The sequence below is a fragment of the Chelonia mydas genome, chromosome 3 (assembly GCF_015237465.2).
Source record: "Chelonia mydas isolate rCheMyd1 chromosome 3, rCheMyd1.pri.v2, whole genome shotgun sequence".
NCBI classification, from domain to species: Eukaryota; Metazoa; Chordata; order Testudines; family Cheloniidae; genus Chelonia; species Chelonia mydas.
In genome coordinates this window covers 145,467,016-145,486,563 of record NC_057851.1, presented here as the reverse complement: position 1 = coordinate 145,486,563, position 19,548 = coordinate 145,467,016, and the positions used below count along the sequence as shown (strand labels likewise).

The 19,548-nt window shown below is 42.2% G+C and overlaps 1 protein-coding gene across 5 annotated transcripts in view; it reads left to right on the top strand.

Annotated features, from left to right (window-relative positions):
* BTBD9 (BTB domain containing 9) overlaps positions 1-19,548 on the top strand; it is a 298,672-nt gene that overhangs the window by 258,272 nt on the left and 20,852 nt on the right. For all 5 annotated transcript variants that reach the window (XM_037895534.2, XM_007071677.4, XM_043543500.1 and 2 more), the window contains one exon: positions 4,542-4,620. In XM_037895534.2, the coding sequence (XP_037751462.1) occupies positions 4,542-4,620 (79 nt within the window). Of the gene's footprint in view, positions 1-4,541; positions 4,621-19,548 lie in introns of those variants that run through there.

Below are 19,548 nucleotides of genomic sequence, written 5' to 3'. Positions count from 1 at the left end.
GAAACACACCACGGTGACGTGCTCAGCAGATTCTTGTATCAGTTCTGGAACTGAATCTTGCTGAGTGATTGTACTGTATTAGTAACTTACCTTGGAGGAATCCTTATCCCAGCCCTCCCAGTTATAATTAGCCACACAGTGTTAGAGTCTGTCAGTAGGTTAGGGGAAAAATGGTGGTGGATACTGGGAGGTTGTTTGATAACTATGAAATTTATTCTCTAATTTTGTAAATAAGTGTAGAACCAGCATGGAAATAGGTGTTGTATGTTCCAAAAAATAGTAAAGATGCTCTGGACCAACTTTAATAAAAAGTTAAAAACCCTGTCTCCCCTCAAATCTCAAATCCTCAAGAAAATCTTCAGATTTGTTACATCATCATTCAATATAATTAAAGAAGTGATTGTGGTACTTTTCCAATCACAGCATTGTGGCAGCCAATAAGGATTCTCCTACCTGCCAGTGATGGCAGTGGTTGTGAGGTATCTGCAGGAAGCAATTGCATAAAATGTCACTGAAAGGATCTTCAGTGGACTTCTACCACTTGTTCAATGCCTTTTAATATCAGTCACATCCCACTGCTGCATGACTGGGTGGATGCGTCTGCCCCATTGTCTCCACTTCATCTGAGAGATGACAGTCTGTGTTACTTATTCCCATTTTGGGGGGAATCTGTATTGAAGGATGGCACTATTATCTGACCTGTGCTCAGAATTGCTATAAATAGATATATTTCTACTTACATTGTATACTAGGATTCGTGAACTAACTTTTTCCTGGTCCCAGAACTACAAGTTTCCTAACTTGGGAAGCCACAAAGACATAGCCCCTTCCTAATAACTTTTCCTAGCAATTTAAACACCTTCATGTAGCATAATTTTAGAATATTTTCCAGATCACTGTGGAGAGAGGCAGATTTAGCCTTTCCAGATCACTTTTTCTTCTCTTAGTGTTCAGTCTGTAAAAAGAAATATTTATTTTTCAGTACATGAATTGCATATACCTATATGTGCAAGCACATACATTAATGCAAACTGAAGTGATGGGTTATTACTAGTAAGAGTGCCACAACTCTCCAAAATAAAACAGAAACTCAACTTTGGCAGTTTGCACCTCATACAAAAGCATAAGTGAATACGTAGGACTTGCAATAGGCCCTGAACGTTAATTGACTCAGGCTCTGTCAGACTAATAAGGGAAACAAACTCAAGAAGCAAGGATACCCCACTGAGAACATACTTGCACTCCCATAGACGTACAAAGATAGGGATAGTCAGTGAAAGAGTCCTATCTGATTTAATGTTCATTTAGTGCAGTGTTTCCCAAACTTGGGACGCCGCTTGTTCAGGGAAAGCCCCTGGTGAGCCGAGCCAGTTTGTTTACCTGCAGCGTCCGCAGGTTTGGCCGATCGCGGCTCCCACTGGCCGCGGTTCGTCGCTCCAGGCCAATGGGGGCTGTAGGAAGGGCGGCCAGCACGTCCTGCGCCGCTTCCCTCATTTAGATTTAGAGCATGAAGAGATAGCCAGATCTCTACAATAGGAGGGACCCAAACCCCATAAGGAATACAAATAAACAATACATTATGTGCAGGCCATGAGTGCAGATAGATGTTGTACCTCGGGAGGGGGGGAGGTGACAGATTCATATCTCACTTATGTAAATCATAAATAACTCCACTGAAGTCAATGCAGTAAAACTAGTGTAAGTTGGAACAGACTGAGATTGATAGTCTCCTTTAAATTAATACAACCTCATGATAATAAAACTAGTAAAACCTAGACACAGTAATACCATCTTTGTGAAGAAGAGATCGAAAGTTTACTATCAGGATAAAACTCTAGTTCAAGTCAAATGGCCATCTGAGCAGCAAAGCTGTTATAACAGACTGGCTCTGATGTGCCTGTCACTTTTTCTGTTGCTATTTTGTTTCTTCTGTGAATAACATTTGAAGTTATTCTGAATAAATTCAGGAAAATGTCTGATTTTTTTTCTCTTCGGGAAGTTCATCAAATTGTATTAATTACTTTTTTATCATTCAAATCCCTTTGTAACGATAGTTTTAATTAAGGTTAATTTTGTATCTAGCATTCAGGTTGTATTATTGAAAATAAATTTGAATGCAATTAAGTGTTAATCCAGTATGATGTTTGCAGTGTTGCTGAGCTGAAGAAGAGCTCTGTGTAGCTCGAAAATTTCTTTCACCAACAGAAGTTGGTCCAATAAAAGATATTACCTCACTCACCTTGTCTCTCTAAAATCCAGTATAATGGAAGATTGCTCTTAAACTGAGATCTTCAGATTGTATTATTCTTTTCTGTTCCTCCTCTTTCACTTTTAGCATGTTATGTGAGCTTGAGGGAATGGTGGGAATCAGAGTGTTTTGCGTCTTGTTTATTGGGGTAATGCTGCTCTATTTTATTAGGAGGTAGAGATTTCACAATCCCATGCAAAGTCTGCTACACAACATTATGACCCCCACACTGTTTGCAAATCAAATATTCCTGTTCAAGAAAAGGATTATGACATAAAAGTCAGACTCCAAGGCAGTAAGTTGAGGAAGCAATTTTCTTTTTAAAAATCACAATGCAGGGATGATTTTACAGTATATCATAAAAATTGAAACAAAGTTTCTTTCCTTATGGGAGCTAATTTGTCCTATTGCATGCAATTGTTTCTTTATTAATTGTTGTAAGTAAACCATCTGGAGTACAGGATTAAGAGTGAGGACAAAATATAAATTGACTAAAGTTCCAATTTACACAATTTGCTGCATATAAAACCGTTGACATAATACTAAGGCAACTGTATCTATCTCAGATTTTGTAATGAGTGGGATCCCTAAAAGTGAGATGAGAGTAGCATCGGTATGTGTGAGTGTGCTTCAGTCACACTTCCCAACTGCAGTTTAGATATACCCTATGATTTTCTACCTCTTGCCTTTCTTAATAACTGATATATTTCACTTTGTTATAATGAAGAATAAGTACTAAGTTAACATGTTGAATAAGTGGTCTTTTTCTTTCTATAAAATTGCTTTATAGAGTAAGGATTCAGTAAAGGGTCCAAAGAACAATGAACTGACATAAATCTAAATATAAATAATTTTTGATCTTTCATTTGTAATTAGCAATAATCACTGAAAAACATGTGTCTGCAACTATCTGATGTGGAAGGAAGAAATCTAATTATGGACTGCAAATCTTTTAGATAAAAATACTGTGTGATTTTTACGGTTGTGGGTGCCAACATACTGATTAGAAATATGCTGTGTAAACTGCAATAATCATTATACTAATCAAGGATTTATGGGACCAAGGTACTATGGTCATGGATGCACTAAAAATGCACAGACAAATGACTGAAACTTTCAACAACCAAGCAAAGAGTAACTAAGAGTGTATATACACTGCAATTAAAAACCTGGGGCTGACTTGGGTGAAGAGGCTGTTTAACTGTGGTGTAGACATTCGGGCTCAGGCTGGTGCCTAGGCTCTAGAATCCTGCGAGGTGGGAGGGTCCCAGAGCTTGGGCTTCAGCCTGAACACCTACACTGCAATTAAACAGCCCTTTAGCCTTAGCCCTGCCTGCTTGTGTCTGCTGGCACAGACCATCCACAGGTGTCTAATTGCAGTGGAGACATACCCTGAAAGACTTGGGTGGTTCCCAGGGCCAGATAAAGGCATAGGTACTAAAGACCAATATTAGGGCCCCAGCACCTTGAATCATGTGATCACTTCAGAAGAATGTTTCTAGCCCTTATGGTTGCAGAGAGCCTATGCATCTCAGTTTCTTCCCTACCCTCCAAAACAGAGGAGTGTTTGTGTGGCAGGAGAAGAGTACAGTGAACTCAGTCTTTCCCCACCTACCCAACGTTTACACCCCAGCTCCTGCCCCTCTGAGAGGATAAAGGTGGGGGCCTGCTGTTCCCAGCGGGAGGAGTTGCTCCTGTCACTCTTGGCTCAATGAAGGGGACCCCATATCGCTGCCTTTAGAAAGGGAGGGTGGCACCACTGCCATTTGAAGTGGGGAATGAGGCCACAGCACTGGGGGTGAGGCCACGGGATGGAGCCATGCAGGAGGTGGGGAGCTCATGTCATCATGTGCCTACAGCTCCGATTTGCCTTAATCCAGCCCTGGTGATTCCTTTGGTCTCTACAGGTAGTTAATGCAAACATCCATTTCCTCCTGTATATTTCTATTATTGATACTGTCAGAAATTAATTCAAAGGAGCTTTAGAATTCTGACCAATATTTTTTTCTATTACAGTTTTTCTTAAAGGTCTTTAACAATAGTTAGAGCTTAACTTCTCTGTATGAATTTTTGCACTGAATTGTGTGTGGAGTACACCTAAGTAGAATCAAGGCACTTAAAAAATCTAAACTGAACCAAGACTGCTGGAAATTCAGGCTATGAAAAGTGTGTCCCCCTTCTGGTCCCATTAAATGCCAGCCAGTTTTGTCACTTCAATGGATTCTTTCTGTATTTCACTGCAACCTATGGTGACTCTGCCTAATACAGTATGTCCCTCTGCTTTCTTTTGTAGGTCTTGGCAAGCAATAACTTTTGACAGACAACCTGCATCCTTCATCAGAATAGTTGGAACTCACAACACAGCTAACGAGGTATGGGACAGTTTTTAAGAGAGGAAAAACTATTATATTCTTGCTGAATATACAGATTTCGTTCTATTTCCATAGTAAAGTGCTAATGCTGCCTAAAATGTACTTATGTTTATTGCTGCTCTAGCAATCTAGTAATGAAGAGTATTTTGGTCACTTTGTCATTATCTTTCCAGACTGTACAGGTTTCTTTACAGCCAAATGTAAAAACCACTGTAGCACTCTGAGAGGCGGTAGCTAGGTTGACAGAAGAATTCTTCCGTCGACCTAGCAGTATCTACACTGGGGCTTAGGTCATCTTAATTACATCACAACAGGGCGTGAATTTTTTCACAGCCCTGAGTGATGAAGTTAAGCCGACCTAATTTTGTAGTGTAGACCAGCCCAAAATGTTTGTCTGGCCTTCATCATGGCATTGTTGAACATTGCTGTAAGTTAGGAGTAATACTTAGCATACAAATGTTTATTTTTAGGAATGATCACACAATTATAAATGCACTGGGGAAGCAATGTAGACTCTGATTGCTTGTTTTTTTATCACACAATATTAAGATGCCCTGTAAATAATAATAAAAAGTCTCATTTTCCAGAAGAGGATCATGTATAAATAGGATTATTCTACTTATAAATCAGTGAGCCAAGCAATCAGTCAGCAATGACTATGTTGTGTGGTAATCAGGATAGCTGATTTTATTTATTTATTTATTTTTAATTCAGAATATTTAGAAACATCAAGTTGTGCACTAGTTACCCTGCAGTATGTAACTGTGTGATCTTTCTGTTGTTACCCTGCTCCTCCCCACTAGTTTGAGACTCTGATTACATATTGTCTCAAATCAGACCCTATTTCTACAATTATCTTTGGGGTGCCACTCAAAATGTGTAAAGTTAAGTGAGTACATGTGTATGTCTTAGCAGAGTCTTAGATTGTAAGCTGTTTGGGGCAGGAACCATGTTTTCCTATGTGTTTGCAGAGCCACACAATGTGTGGTTTGTGTTCATGGCCCTTTCAGCATTATTGTAATACAGCTATAATTCAGACACTGCCTCTGCCCTCTCTTACAGAGGATTTTTACACTCCCTGGATCAGACTATGGTGAAGGTGTTGGTCTTCTCTTCCATTCATGCCACTTCCAACACCTCCTCTTCCCACCCTTTCACCTTTTTTGAGCAACACTGCATCCGACACTATTCTCCTGTCCCCGTCCATGTTACTGTCATCTACCGTCCATCGAACTCCTCCCCATCAGCCATGCTCTCTGATTTCAACTCCTTGCTCTCTCTCGCTTTCTTTCCTCTCAGTCTCCCACACTCCACATTGATGACTTCAGCTTCCATGTTGACAATCCTGCTGATCCCTTAGCTACACGTTTCCACACCCTCAAGCCCTCATTTGACCTGCAGCCCCGGTTCAATTGTCCCACTCATGAAAATGGCCATTCGTTTTACTTGTTCTTGCCCAAGCACCGCTCTCTTTCTGATCTCCTGTTGCTGAGTTCCCCTTCTCCGATCATTGTCTGATCTCTTTCAGCATCACCCATCAGTCCCCCTACTCCCCACATCCTGTCACTCAGTCTTTCTGTGACTTCCAGGCTATCAGTGTGGATAACTTCTCATCTGCTCTCAGCCCTCTCTTCCCTTTCTTCCTGTGATGGGGTTTTTGATTCTCTCCATGCTTCACTCTCCTCCACCCTGGACTGTTTTGCCCCTTTCTGCCATCACAAGGTCTCCTCTGTCAACCCCCAGCCCACCCCCAACATCTGCTTCCTGTGCTCACACTGCAGAGCATCTCTGGTGGAAATCCTGTGACTGGGCTGACTTCCTCCCTTGCAAATTAGTTCTCTCCTCCTTCAGTTCTGCCATCTTCCTAGGTAAACAACTTCAATTTAAGTGAATCTCACACCCACAATCTCAGCTGCCTTTCTGCCACCTTTGACTCACTCCTCAAACCCTCCGCTCCTCCTGCCTCCATTTCTCTCTCAGCACAGGATCTTGCTGATTTCTCTCAAGAGCAAATACAATGTGACCTTCCCCCTCCCCTCAGTTTCCCTTCCCTTCCCTTCCCCAGGACAACTCTCCTCCTCCACTGTCACGGATGCAGAAGTTTATCTGCTCTCTAGCTCCTACCCCTCTATTTGCCCTGTGAATCCATCCCACACATTTCTTGATCACTCTCGTGCCCACTCTCATCCTCTCCCTTAATCTTCTCCTTAACCTCTCCCTTTTGTCTGGTTCTTTCCAAGCATGTTTTAGTCTCTCCCATCTTAAAAAATAACCAACCTTGACCCCACATCTATCTCCAACTACCTTTCCCCTTTCATCTCTAAGCTCATTGAATGTGTTGTCTACAATCACTGTCTGGAGTTCCTTTTCAATTCCATCCTTGATTCTCTCCAGTCTGGCTTCTGCCTATTGCATTCCACTGAAACCGCTCTCACCAAAGTGTCGAATTATCTTTTTCTAGACAAGTGTCAGAATCAGTACCCCATCCTCATCGTCCTTGGCCTGTCAGCTGTCTTCAGCACTAACAATGTGGCGTTCATTAAGTAACAAACCAGTGAATGAGAAAGAAATAAAACTTTAATAAAACAAACTGGAGAGTGTCTCTGATAAACTGCTGCACACAGCCATGTGGTGTTCTCAATCCCTGCCTCCAGAGCACATGTCCAAATTCCTATGTTCATAATATTGTCACTTATGAGGGAACGTCTCTAAATTATAGTCTTCTACAAACATATCTCTACATCTTTCATCTTAAAGAAAAACAAATTAACTCTTATATACATATATAAAAAGAGCTAACAATTATCTAATAACACATGCATTAAATTCTCTACCCATGTCGTGCATTTCCATAAACCCAATTTGTCAACTACCTAGAGAGGAGAGGTTACCAGTACATCACTCTGGAGTGTCTTTACCACTCACTTTCCTCAAATACCACTTCTCCAGGCAGGTTAGCAAGTCTCTATGAGTCTTTCAGGATGCTTAATCTCCACTCTGATCTTCTCAGTATCACTCTTTCATTAGAATCTGAGTTGTTCTCTTGTTCCTTGACAGTTTCTCCTTTGTGTGTTGATAATAAAGGATCAGTCAGATGGGAAATACCAGAGTCCACATGTACTATCAGTGTGTTGGAACTTTCTAGGATTACTCACCGATCCCTTATATTACATCGAAATGTGTCCCCTGTTCTGTCTGGACTACATATGACCTTGGATACAGCTGTTCTTTAATGGTACCCATTTGGCCCCAAATATTCCATGTGTGATTCCTCAGGCACACTCTATCATCTGGGAGATCACGGGTACTTTTGTCAAAATAATATTTCTGCTTCCACTTCTGATTTTCTTTCATGTTCCTTATAGTTTCATTGTTCTGAGATTTCAGCAAGTTATCAGTAATTGGTAAATTAGATTTGGTCCTTCTTCCCATTAACAGCTGTACTGGAGAAAAGTCATTCTCCAGGGGTGCACTTTGGTAAACCAGTAAAGCTTTCTACAAATCACCCCCGCTGTCAAAAGTCTTTTTCATAAGGCTCTTTACTGTCCATATAGACCTTTCCACAAATCCATTTGATTGGGGGGTAATTTGGACTTGATGTTCTGTGATGAAAATCACAATGTATTGCAAGTTGCCTAAAATCTGCACTAGAAAATTGTGGCCCATTATCAGTAAAGACTTCATCTGGAATTCCATGTATGGACAAGATACCCTTCACACTGGCTGTCACTTACTTACTGTTAGTACTGTGCAGTGTGCAAATTTCTGAATACAGAGAATAATAATCTGTGACTATTAAATGATCCTTTGAGTGCGAGGTAAATAAGTCAGTGCCTACCTTTTCATAAGGCCTTTGTGGAACTGGATGAAAACTCTGTGGCTCTGCTTCTTGGCATGGCTTGTATTTCAAGCATGAAAAGCGATTTCCTACCATGTTAGCGATGTTGTGATTGGTCTGTAGCACCTCTCGTGCTTGTTGTTTATGCTGTCTTCTTCTATCCAAATTAAAATCTCAGTCCATCTCTCTAACATCTGCTCATGGATGTCTAGCCATCAGCTAAAGTACTGCTAAAAGGGATCTGGGGGTCATAGTGGATCACAAGCTAAATATGAATCAACAGTGTAATGCTGTTGCGCAAAAAAAAAAAAAAAAAAAAAGCAAATATCATTCTGGGATGTATTAGCAGGAGTATTGTAAGCAAGACACAAGAAGTAATTCTTCCGCTCTATTCCATGCTGATTAGGCCTCAACTGGAGTATTGTGTCCAGTTCTAGGCACCACATTTCAGGAAAGATGTGGACAAATTGGAGAAAGTCCAGAGAAGAGCAACACAAATGATTAAAGATCTAGAAAACATGACCTATGAGGGAAGATTGAAAAAAATTGGGTTTGTTTAGTCTGGAGAAGAGAAGACTGAGAGGGGACGTGATAACAGTTTTCAAGTACGTAAAAGGTTGTTACAAGGAGGAGGGAGAAAAATTGTTGTTCTTAACCTCAGAGGATAGGACAAGAAGCAATGGGCTTAAATTGCAGCAAGAGCGGTTTAGGTTGGACATTAGGAAAAACTTCCTAACTCTCAGAGCGGTTAAGAACTGGAACAAATTGCCTAGGGAGGTGGTGGAATCTCCATCACTGGGGATTTTTAAGAGCAGGTTGGACAAACACCTGTCAGGGTTGGTCTAGATAAGACTTAATCCTGCCTCGAGTGCAGGGGACTGGACTAGATGACCTCTCAAGGTCCATTCCAGTTCTATGATTCTGTGATTCTAATATGGTGGAGGACCTCCCTTTTGATAGGTCTGCATTGTTTGTGGACAGCACGGTTGAAACTCTGTGAATGTTAAAGGACTCTAGGGCTACCTGACATTCTCTTGGTATCTATACACCTGCCCACAAGAGAAAGCTCAGCAAGTCCCAGATGGCTTGGAGATCCCATCTTGCTTTATGCCTGACCTTCCAGATGTCATATGAACCGCATCAGAAGAGACATCGATTCAAGAAAAGGAAACCATCCACCTCTCAGCCTTCCACCTCTCTCTTTCCACCTTCAAGCAGCAATTTTGACAGGCTAGTTGACGGCCTGAATTACCATCCTTCTCCTTCTCCTTACCAGCTGCACCAATTCACCTGCCTTCCTCCATTTGCTTCAGGTGGGCTGGGGAGTTAGTCATACAGAGAAGTGGGTTTTGGAGATTATTTCCACAGAGTACACCATCCACTTTCTAAGCTTCCACCAACAAACCCCCTATCCCATCGCTCTTCAGGGACCGTTCTCACAAGAGCTTGCTTCATCAAGAAATAGATTCTGTCCTATGCTTGGGGGCTATAAAACCAGTTCCCATGCAACACAGATGAAAGTGATTTTATTCTGGGTATTTTCTGGTACCAGCAAAGAATGGCAGTTGGAGACTCATCCTAGATTTGAGGCTACTAATTCCATCACTAGAGCAAGGGGATTGGTTCTCAGCCCTCGACCTTTGGGATGCATATTTCCACATAGTGATCCATCCATCCATCCCACAAACGATTCCTATGTTTCACTGTCAGTCAGGACCACTTTCAGTACCGGGTGCTTCGCTTTGGCCTGTCATCTGCCCCAAGGGTCTTTTCGAAAGTCATATCAGTAGTAGCAGCACAGCACTGCAGGAAATGTATTTTAGTATTCCCTTACCTGAACATCACAGACAACTTCCAAAGCCATAGATCTCTTCCTCAAATAGGCCCTACAGTTCAACATTCAAAAGTCCACTTTGACCCCTGTGCAAAACTTAGAATTCTTAGGGGCTCATCGCAGTTCATTAACAGGAAGAGCCTATTTTCCTCTGCACAGGTTTGTGGCCATTTCCAACATAGCCAGTACAATGCAACTCAGTTCCCAAACTCCAGTCAAGAACTGCTTTTAGGCTCAGGCTGTTTATTCACCAAACAAACAGTTAAAATGTGCTTCTTTCCATACCCACCTGAGTAAAACAATCCCTCGACTGCTGGAAAGATTATCACAAGGTGTGCACAGGAGTCCCATTTGCACATCCTCTCCCAGTGGTCATCATAATGACAGATGCCTCTCTACTAGGGTGGGGAGTACACCTAGATGCTTGCAAATCCCTGGGCAAATGGATGTTGCAAGAGACCACGCTGCACATCAACCTCCTAGAATTCAGAGCAGTCAGGTACGAGTCTCCAATTTTTACCTCTAATCAGGGGCAAACACATAAAGATCATGATAGACAACATATTATGCATGTTTTATATTAATTGGCAAGGAGGAGCAAGAACCCTCGCCCTGTCTGCGCAAAGGATGTCAAGCTTTGAAATTGGTGCATACGCATCCAGGTCATCATCACAGCAGCCTATCTCCTGGAGGTTCAAAATGTGACTGTGGATGCACTTAGCAGGCACTTTTTCCAAGACCATGAGTGTGAAATAGACCCCAGCTTATTACACCACATATTCCATCAATGCAGCACTCCTCAGATTTGTTTGCCACAGAGTTAAGCAAGAAATGTACCCAGTTTTGCTTGAGAGGCAGACTGGGTCACTGATCCTTGAGGGATGTTATTCACCTTCATTGGATTGTCGGATCTCCTGTATGTATTCCTACAGACTCCTCTAATAGCCAATGTTCTCCTCAAAATAAAAAGAGACAAAGTCAGAGTCATCTTAATAGTTCTGACCTGGCCCAGACTGACATGTATTCCTTACTTAATATAATTGGCCGTTTGTTCCCCGATCACTCTTCATGCCGCTCCTCATCTCCTTTCCCAGTAAGGCAGGAAGATCCTTCACTCCAGTTTCACAGTGTTTTGTCTCAAAGCATGGTTGGTCGATGGTTCATGGGATTAGAGACCCACCTGATCAGAGGAAGTGTAAAAAAAAATATATATACATACTATTACACAGGTGGAAAGTGTCTGTTTGCTGCACATGCTCTCAAAAATGGACAAGATTTCTCTTTTGGTGTGACCTCAGATATATTCCATCGATGACCTCATCACTGCCAGATATACTGGACTATATCCTAACACTAAAAAGTTCTGTACTCTCACTGAACTCGGTCAGAGACCATCTAGCAGCCATCAGGGCTTTCGACTCTCCAATAGAGGGTTATTCCATTTTTGCCCACCCAATGACAGAGAGAGTTCCGAGTTCCCTGAGGAGCCTTGATCTGCCAGTCAAGCACCCTACTGCTCTTTGGCACCTTAATCTAATATCTAAATGCCTCACAAGAACCCCCATTTGAACAGATGACTACGTGGTCACTGCTCCATTTGTCAGTGAAAACGACATTCCTGATCTCCAAGTGATGGCTAAGTGGGGGCCCTTATGGCATGCCCCCCTTTCACAGTATTTTTTAAGGACAAGGTCATGCTGCGACCCCATCCAAAATGTTTATACCTAAAATTTTTTCCAGTTCCATACTAACCAACCCATTCTTTCACCTGCCATTCTTCCACCCTACGCCTCCCCTCGATAATCAAGAAGCATAGTTGTACACCCTTGACGTCAGAAGAGCCCTGGCCTTCTATCTGGATAGAAAGACCCTGAAATTGTTTGTCTTGCTTTCTGGTAGATTAAAAGTGTCTGTAATCTCTAATCAAAGTCTTTCCAAGATGATATCCTTCTGCATTAATTCTTGCTACGAGTCTTGTAATATTCAAATACCTTTGAACATATGTATTTACTCTACAAGGTCCATTTCCACCTTTACAGCATTCCTCAAAAATGTGCCCATTATTGAAATATGTAAGGGCATCTATACATACATTCGCTGAACACTACTCAATAAGTCATGACTTTGCTTCTGAGTGTTCAGCTCGGCTGTGCTTTCTTTGGTACTGGAATCAACTCTGAAGCACCCCGCACCACACCCACCTTAGAGTGAACTGCTTGGTAGCCACCTAATGTGGAGCATCCATAGGGACACTCCTTGAAGAAGAAACGGTTCTTCTTTGAGTACCTGTTCATATCAATTCTGAATCAGGTGTGTGCGCGCGCATATGCACAGTAGCTGGAACATTTTTCACCTAGCAGCATCCGTGGGGTCGGCCTGGGCACCTCCTGGAGTTGTGCCTTCATGGCACCCAATAAAGGGCCCTCAATTCCTTCTTACCGCCAGTGACGATAGCTGGAACTTCCCCTTGCTCTGCTTCGGCAAGTGGCTTAGCAGTACTTTTGGTTTTTGCTGTAGATAGTTCTAGTTGGTTAGGATAGCATAGTTAGTTCACTTATAAATTTCAGTTACGGTGGGTTCCTCCCCTCCCCGTTTTTCTCCCCCCCCCCCCCCAATTTGTCACCAGGGCATGCCGTGATCCCCAGGCTCTAAGACTTGCTATTCACATAGCTCAGATTGCATAGCTTAGATCGACTTTTCCCTTTAGTGTAGACAAGGCATAAGTCTTTCAGATGTTTTTGGTATAACATTTGTAAGATACAGCCTTTCCTATCCATCCACAGAGCTTAAGCTCTCATCCAGGCTCTCATCATCTTGTGTCTCAGTTACTGCAACATTCTGTTTTTTGGACTTGACAGATGCTATCTTGTAGCACTCATCGCCATTCAGAATGCTGCTGCAAAGATCGTTTTCCTATCCCATCATTGTGACCATCTCACCCTTCTCTTTAAATCCCTTCACTGACTCCCTCTTCTCTGTTGTATCAAACATAAGCCGTTTGTCTTCACTTTCAAGGCCCTTCACAGTCTCTCCCCACCCTTCCTGTCATCTCTTATTTAGTATTGTAAGGTTGACTCCTGCCTCCAATCAGTCCATGATGTCAGCCACTATCACTTACTTGTTAAATTTTCAAACAAGCACTTTCAGGCTTTCTGCCATGCTGCCCCTCATGCTTGGGATGAGCTCCCCGTCAACATCTGCAAAGCCACTTCATTATTTTTTTTAGATTCCTCCTTCCAACTCTCCTTTGCAGTGTTGCCTTCAAAAAAATTGACAGTGATTAGGCTGCTGGTGTGCTGAGACCACTGCCTATCATGCTGACCAATATTGTCTTGTTTTCCTGTGCCAATTATCTGTATCCATCTGTTGTCTCTTGTCCGGTGCTTACATTGTAAGCTCTTTGGGTCTTTTTTGTTCTGTGTTTGCACAGTGCCAAGCATGATAGAGTCCTGGTCCGTGACGGGCTCCTGGGGTGATTCAAATAATAATAAGTAATCAGTAAAGTGTATTATGTGACTTTCAGGTGGACTCTCGCAACTGTAGTGGTACTAGAAGTCAAGATTTCTGATTTTATTTACTATATGGGGATGTTTGTCCTAGGCAAGGCAACAGAAGGAATATAGAGTGAAATTTCACAAGTCAAGTCAGTACAAATTGCTGAGGCAATGGTTGCTATCATGCATACCTTTCAGAATCAGCAGTCAACACTGCCAACACTCAGCAGAAGGTTGGAAAGAGAATGAGCAAGAGACTGAAATGGGAAGAAATACACCCTGGAAACAAAGATCAAAAATATTTTAAACACTAAAAATGTTTTAAAAATCTACATCTTGTTGTGAAGCTCAGTTTTCATTAGTGAGTTCTCCGAAATTTGGAGCCAGGATATCTTCCTGCCTCCCATGGATTTGTTGAAAGTACACCATGAAAGCTTATTCCATTTCTGCTTTATGTAGACTGTCATATTTACACTCGTCAGTCTCTTTTGGTTATCATCTCTTTACTAAAGATCACTAATATAGATTTATTCCTATACATATACTTATAACATTAGAATTCTGGGGACATTATAAATGTGACACTACATTGGACTTGGAGACTGCACTTGAAATGGTGATAAAAGTTAAATCAATTCCCTTTCCCTCCAAAATTCATCTGTACTAGCTCCTGTGACAAAGCAATAGATGAGCTACAGATGCAGAATTTACTTTAAAGCTGTGAATCAACTCTGTGATTATGTCCTAGTTTTGGGACTGAGTATCAGTGAAAGAATATTTCATAAGTTTGGATGATCATTTCCAATACCCGTTTCTTGTTTTTATTTCTAACTGATTTCACTTTCACCACTGAATACTTTGTCCAGTTATATAAAGCTGTTCAATGAAAGGCACAGTATCCTGCCTACAGGGAAAACTGCATCTTAAACCCCTTTTTTCCTCATGGGGTGCACCCTTTAGGTGACAGGCTTGGCTTCTTGCACCTCACTCTGGGAGGAACAATGCAGTCCAACCACTCTTAGATTGGATTTCTGGTCTGGAATCTCCCTGGTTCCCAATCATGTTAGTGACACAGGTCCAACTTGGTGTTGTACCTGTCAGAGTTTCTCTTCGGGAGCATATGTGATAGTGCATGTTTGTACGTTCACAGAAACAGCACCTAAAACAAGACATTATGTTTTCATTCCTTTTAAGGTACAAAAGCAAGAAAAGCAAAGGCTAAAAACAATAAAAGGCCTACACAAATGGATCTGTCTTACACCTTCAGCTTTCCTTGCCATCTTTTATGAATTCCTCTCAGGCCACCTAGCTCTCTTTCTGGCAGGAAAAGCAGCCAATCCTGCAGCAGCAGGCTATGTATCAGTGTGCCTCAGTCCATCTGTCAGCTTTCACTGACACAACCTGGGTAACCACTCCTTTCTTTCCTAACATTTGTGAGGTTTAGGATCCCCTCTGATCCTAGGCCCAGCCTTGGAAAGAGTAAACCATTCTAGTTTGGATGGAGCCAGATGGGATATTCTGCAGTTCATCATTCCCCCCATTGTTTCCTCAAGGAGCCTTCTCTTTGCCATTGTTTTGTTCCCTGTGGGTTTCATTCTTTACAGACTCCTTTGATTTAATTCCTGACATTTCAGAAGGTTAATATCAAGCAGATAACTCTCATTCTCCGCAAACCATAAATGAAGTTTGCAGTAATTTAGGAACATAGGAGCTGCCGTACTGGATCAAACCAGAGATCAGTTTAGGTGGTATCCTGTCACCAACAGTAACCAGTATCAGAAACTTCAGAGGAAGGCCAAGAAAGTGTGCAGTAGGCATTTATGAGCTATTCTGCCCATAGGATAAGTTTCATCCTGACCCCCAATAGCTAAAGGTTGGTTAAGACCTGAGGCTCAGGGGGCTTTTTAGTGCAATTCTCTGTAGAAATTGGTGCTATTTCTAAGGAGCTGTATAGTAGTTTATGTAGAGCACATTGCCTGGGGTGAAAATTCCTTCTGTCTGTGCAAATTCATTGCACATTCTGGCTCTCCCCACTGTAGCTTGTATTATAAAGGTCGGAAAGAGACCGTGGTGCCCATTTAGGTCATTCCCTCTTTTGACACTAAGAACTGTATTCCAAAGTCAACTTTGTTCCAAATAATTATTTTATTTCTGTTAAACTCTACAAGAGCAATATTATGAGAGTTGCACCTATCACTCCACTTGGTTGTTTTGCTATATATTAAGTAACTGCTCAGAAGAATCCCATCTAAATTCCGTATTGCCTGCCTCTTCACTAGTATTAAGTTGTGAGCCCTTATGTTGTTGTTTCTTAAATAATAAGATGGCCAGAACATTGCACAGTATTCCAAAGCTAGCCTCAATAGTCTCTTCAATAAAAACCAAAGCAGTTTCCTCTGATTTATATAGTGTTTGATCCCGCTGTTTTATTTTTTGTAAAGCCATATGCAACAGGATCTACAGTCTTATTGTCTACTACCCCACATCCTCAGTGATCATTGAGGTTGTAATCTTTTTTGGTTTTCTCCTGAGTTTCATATCTTAAATTTCTCTGCATTTACTGAAATGCAATGAATTGTCTAAGTCACAGATACACTATAGTGTGTAAAATCATTCCTCTAACCCAATAGCCGCCTCCATCTACCTTGCACTGTCTCCTTTTGGATATACCTTAATTGTTGGCACTTAATATTAATTTATACTACAGCTCTATTACACTGCTCTGACAGTGTAAAGTGGCCCTAAAGTGGGAGTAAATTATATTTACACGAAGTTTAAGACCACAAATACAATTTACATCCATTTTAGGGCCACTTTATGCTCCCAGACCAATATAAATGGGCCTTAGTGTAAATGAGAATCAGGTCCTTTTTCTTTTATTTTAGTCTCTTAGTTCATAAAAGCCGCTAACGTACTGTGTTTTACATATGGTTACAAATCAGGAAAGAAAATGTTAAGCACTCACATTCTGAACTTTTCTTCCTAAACTGGCTCTTTCATGTTGCACTCTATCAGAAACTTTTCTTCAAGACCAAAAAAAATTATTTTTACTGCTTGCCTTTCCCCATCAGCTATTTCATTTCCTCAAAACAATATAGTATTTGTTTGACGTGATCTTTGTTCTGTGAATGCATGCACACTTCATTAATGCACACCTTTCCAGGTGTTCTCATATTCTCTCTGATTCACATTTCCATTATTTTTCTCCACTGTGAAGCTTAATATTTCAAATCTATAGTTCCTAGATTATTAGTAGGGCTGGTTTAGGGTTTTCAACAGCATGTTGCTGCACATGACACCGTCGGAACTGGCAGTCATACTCCATGTTACTGGAAAACATGTGAAAATGGCAAAATGATTATATTTTATCGTGTTGAAGTGGATGTACAAGACTAATGCAACAAACTAAGGAAGCAGAATGACCTAGTAGAATGAACAAAAGACTGGGAACCGTTAGGGACCAGGATGTGGGCAGTCTTGCCTATTGGCTGGAGCAGGAGTAGTGTCTAGTGGCTTGAGCAGGAATCAGGCCAGGAATCAAAGCTGAGGGTCAGAGCTGGGTTAGCTGGAGTGAAGCAAGGCTAGGAACAGGGCAGGATCAAGTCTGGGAATAAGCAAGTGTAGGCGCTATAGCTGCTGTGGGCAAATGTTTGAGCAGCCAGCACCCTGCAACTGGTCTTAAGAGTAGGTCTGGTGATCGCCTCAGCCAATCAGGCAGTTTGGCCAATCAGGCAGCTCACTTGGGGCCCAGCTGTGTTCATTATATGGCCTGAGGGTTAAGCTAGCAGGTAGCTGCAGGACCTTATTCCTGACAGTATCCCCTCCTTGAAGGGCGTTTCCCAGGGGCATCAGGGCCAGAACTGTCAGGAAAGGTTGTGTAAAATTCCCGCAAGCGGGCCCAAGGCATGAATATTTTCCACTTGTTCCCAGGATCATTCATCCAGACCATAACCCTCCCTGTCCACTAAGTCCTGGAGTTTCCCTCTGATGTGTCGGGAGTCAAGGATCTGTCAAACCAAATATTTTTCCTGCCCCTGGACAGTGATAGGTGGGGGTGGTGAGGTGGACCAGGGCAGAAATGGATTCTTGATATAAGGCTTGAGGAAGGAGACATGGAACTCTGTGTGGATCCAGAGGGACTCAGGCAATTGTAACCTGAATGCCACTGGATTGACCTGTTCCAGAATCTTAACTGGACCCAGATACTGGTGGTCTAATTTAGCCAATGGGCGCATTGACCTAAGTTTCCAAGTGGGTAGCCAAACCTTGTAGTGTATGGCAAGAGTGGGAGTAGCCTGGCAATCCTGGTTGGCATGGGGTTTAAGCCTCCTTAGCAGATGTCAGGTGTTCCTTCGATTCTTGGTGTATTTGACATAGGTGGGAAGTTAAATCTGCAGCAGCAGGTACAAGAGACTTTGCAGGAATAGCTGGGTGAAAACAAAGATGAAACCCATTATTGGAAAGAAGGGACTTTGTTGGTTGGAGGCATTATCATACACAGATTCAACATAGAGAAGAAGGGAAACCCAGTCGTCTTGATGATAGTTCAAAAGCAGAAAAGGTATTGTTCAAGGATCTGGTTGACCCATTCTGTTTGCTAGTTGGTGTGCAGATGGTATATAGATGAGATGAGGGATTCTATGCCCAGGAGCATTAGACGCTCCTGCCAGAAACTGGAGATTAACTGAGGTCCCTGGTCTTCTTGGCAATCTGTGGTAATGAAAAACTCTCTCTAGGAAAAAGCAAGCCATTTCTGGGGCAATAGGGATGGCACAAAACGGGATGATTTGTGCCATCTTGATGAAAAGATCAACCACAACCAAGATCGTTGTGTACCCCTGAGAGCAAGTCAGCTCCACTATGAAGTCCATGGACATGGTGATCCACAGTGGATATGATGGGGTTGGAGAAAAGCAAGCAGTTTCAAGCATGGGCTCTTGGTTCAGGCACCAAGACTGCAGGGTGTTTTATCACTTTTTGACAGAGGTGTGCAGGCCCAACCATCAGAAAGTCCTTGACACCAAGTTACAGGTCTTGAAGTGGCCAAAGTGACCAAGAAGTGGTGATTCATGGCTTAAAGCCTAAGCTGTCCCCCCAGAACATGAATACAGCCTTTCTGGAAGAGGACATCATCCTGTATTCTAAACTCTGCAACAGGTTGGGTACCGGCATCATCAAGTGATCGGTGGATCTAAGCTGTGAATGGGTCATTGGGCTGCAAGGAATAGAGGAAGACATCAGGTTGCTGTCTGTTGTCCCATTAACAAAATTGGACACCTTAAGAACTGTTGAAGGAGTTCCCCTGCCAGAGTCAAGGTACTCATCCTTGCAGGACAGGTTTTTTGACACTGGATGACAGGTAATTATTAAATTGAGCCAGGCAAACAAGAGGGACCAGCAGACCTCTCATTGGTTAAGGTGCCTGACTGTCCAAAGATATTCCAGGTTCTTGTGATCTCTGAGGACTTGTACAGGGAACCTGGGCCCTTCTAGAAGACGGTGCCGTTCCTCAAAGGCTGCCTTTATGGCTATCAGCTCCTTTTCCCATATATCAAAGTTTCTCTCCATATGAATTAGCTTATGTGACTAGAAGGCATGGGGGTGCAGTCATCTGCTGGCTGGGACAACACTGCATCCAGAGCAAAGTCTGACACTTTGGCCTCTACTGTAAATGGTTTTGTGGGGTCAGTATGGGTGCCATAGTGAAGCTCTCTTTTAGTTGCTTGAAGTTGGATTGGGCTTCTAGGGACCAGGTGAACCAG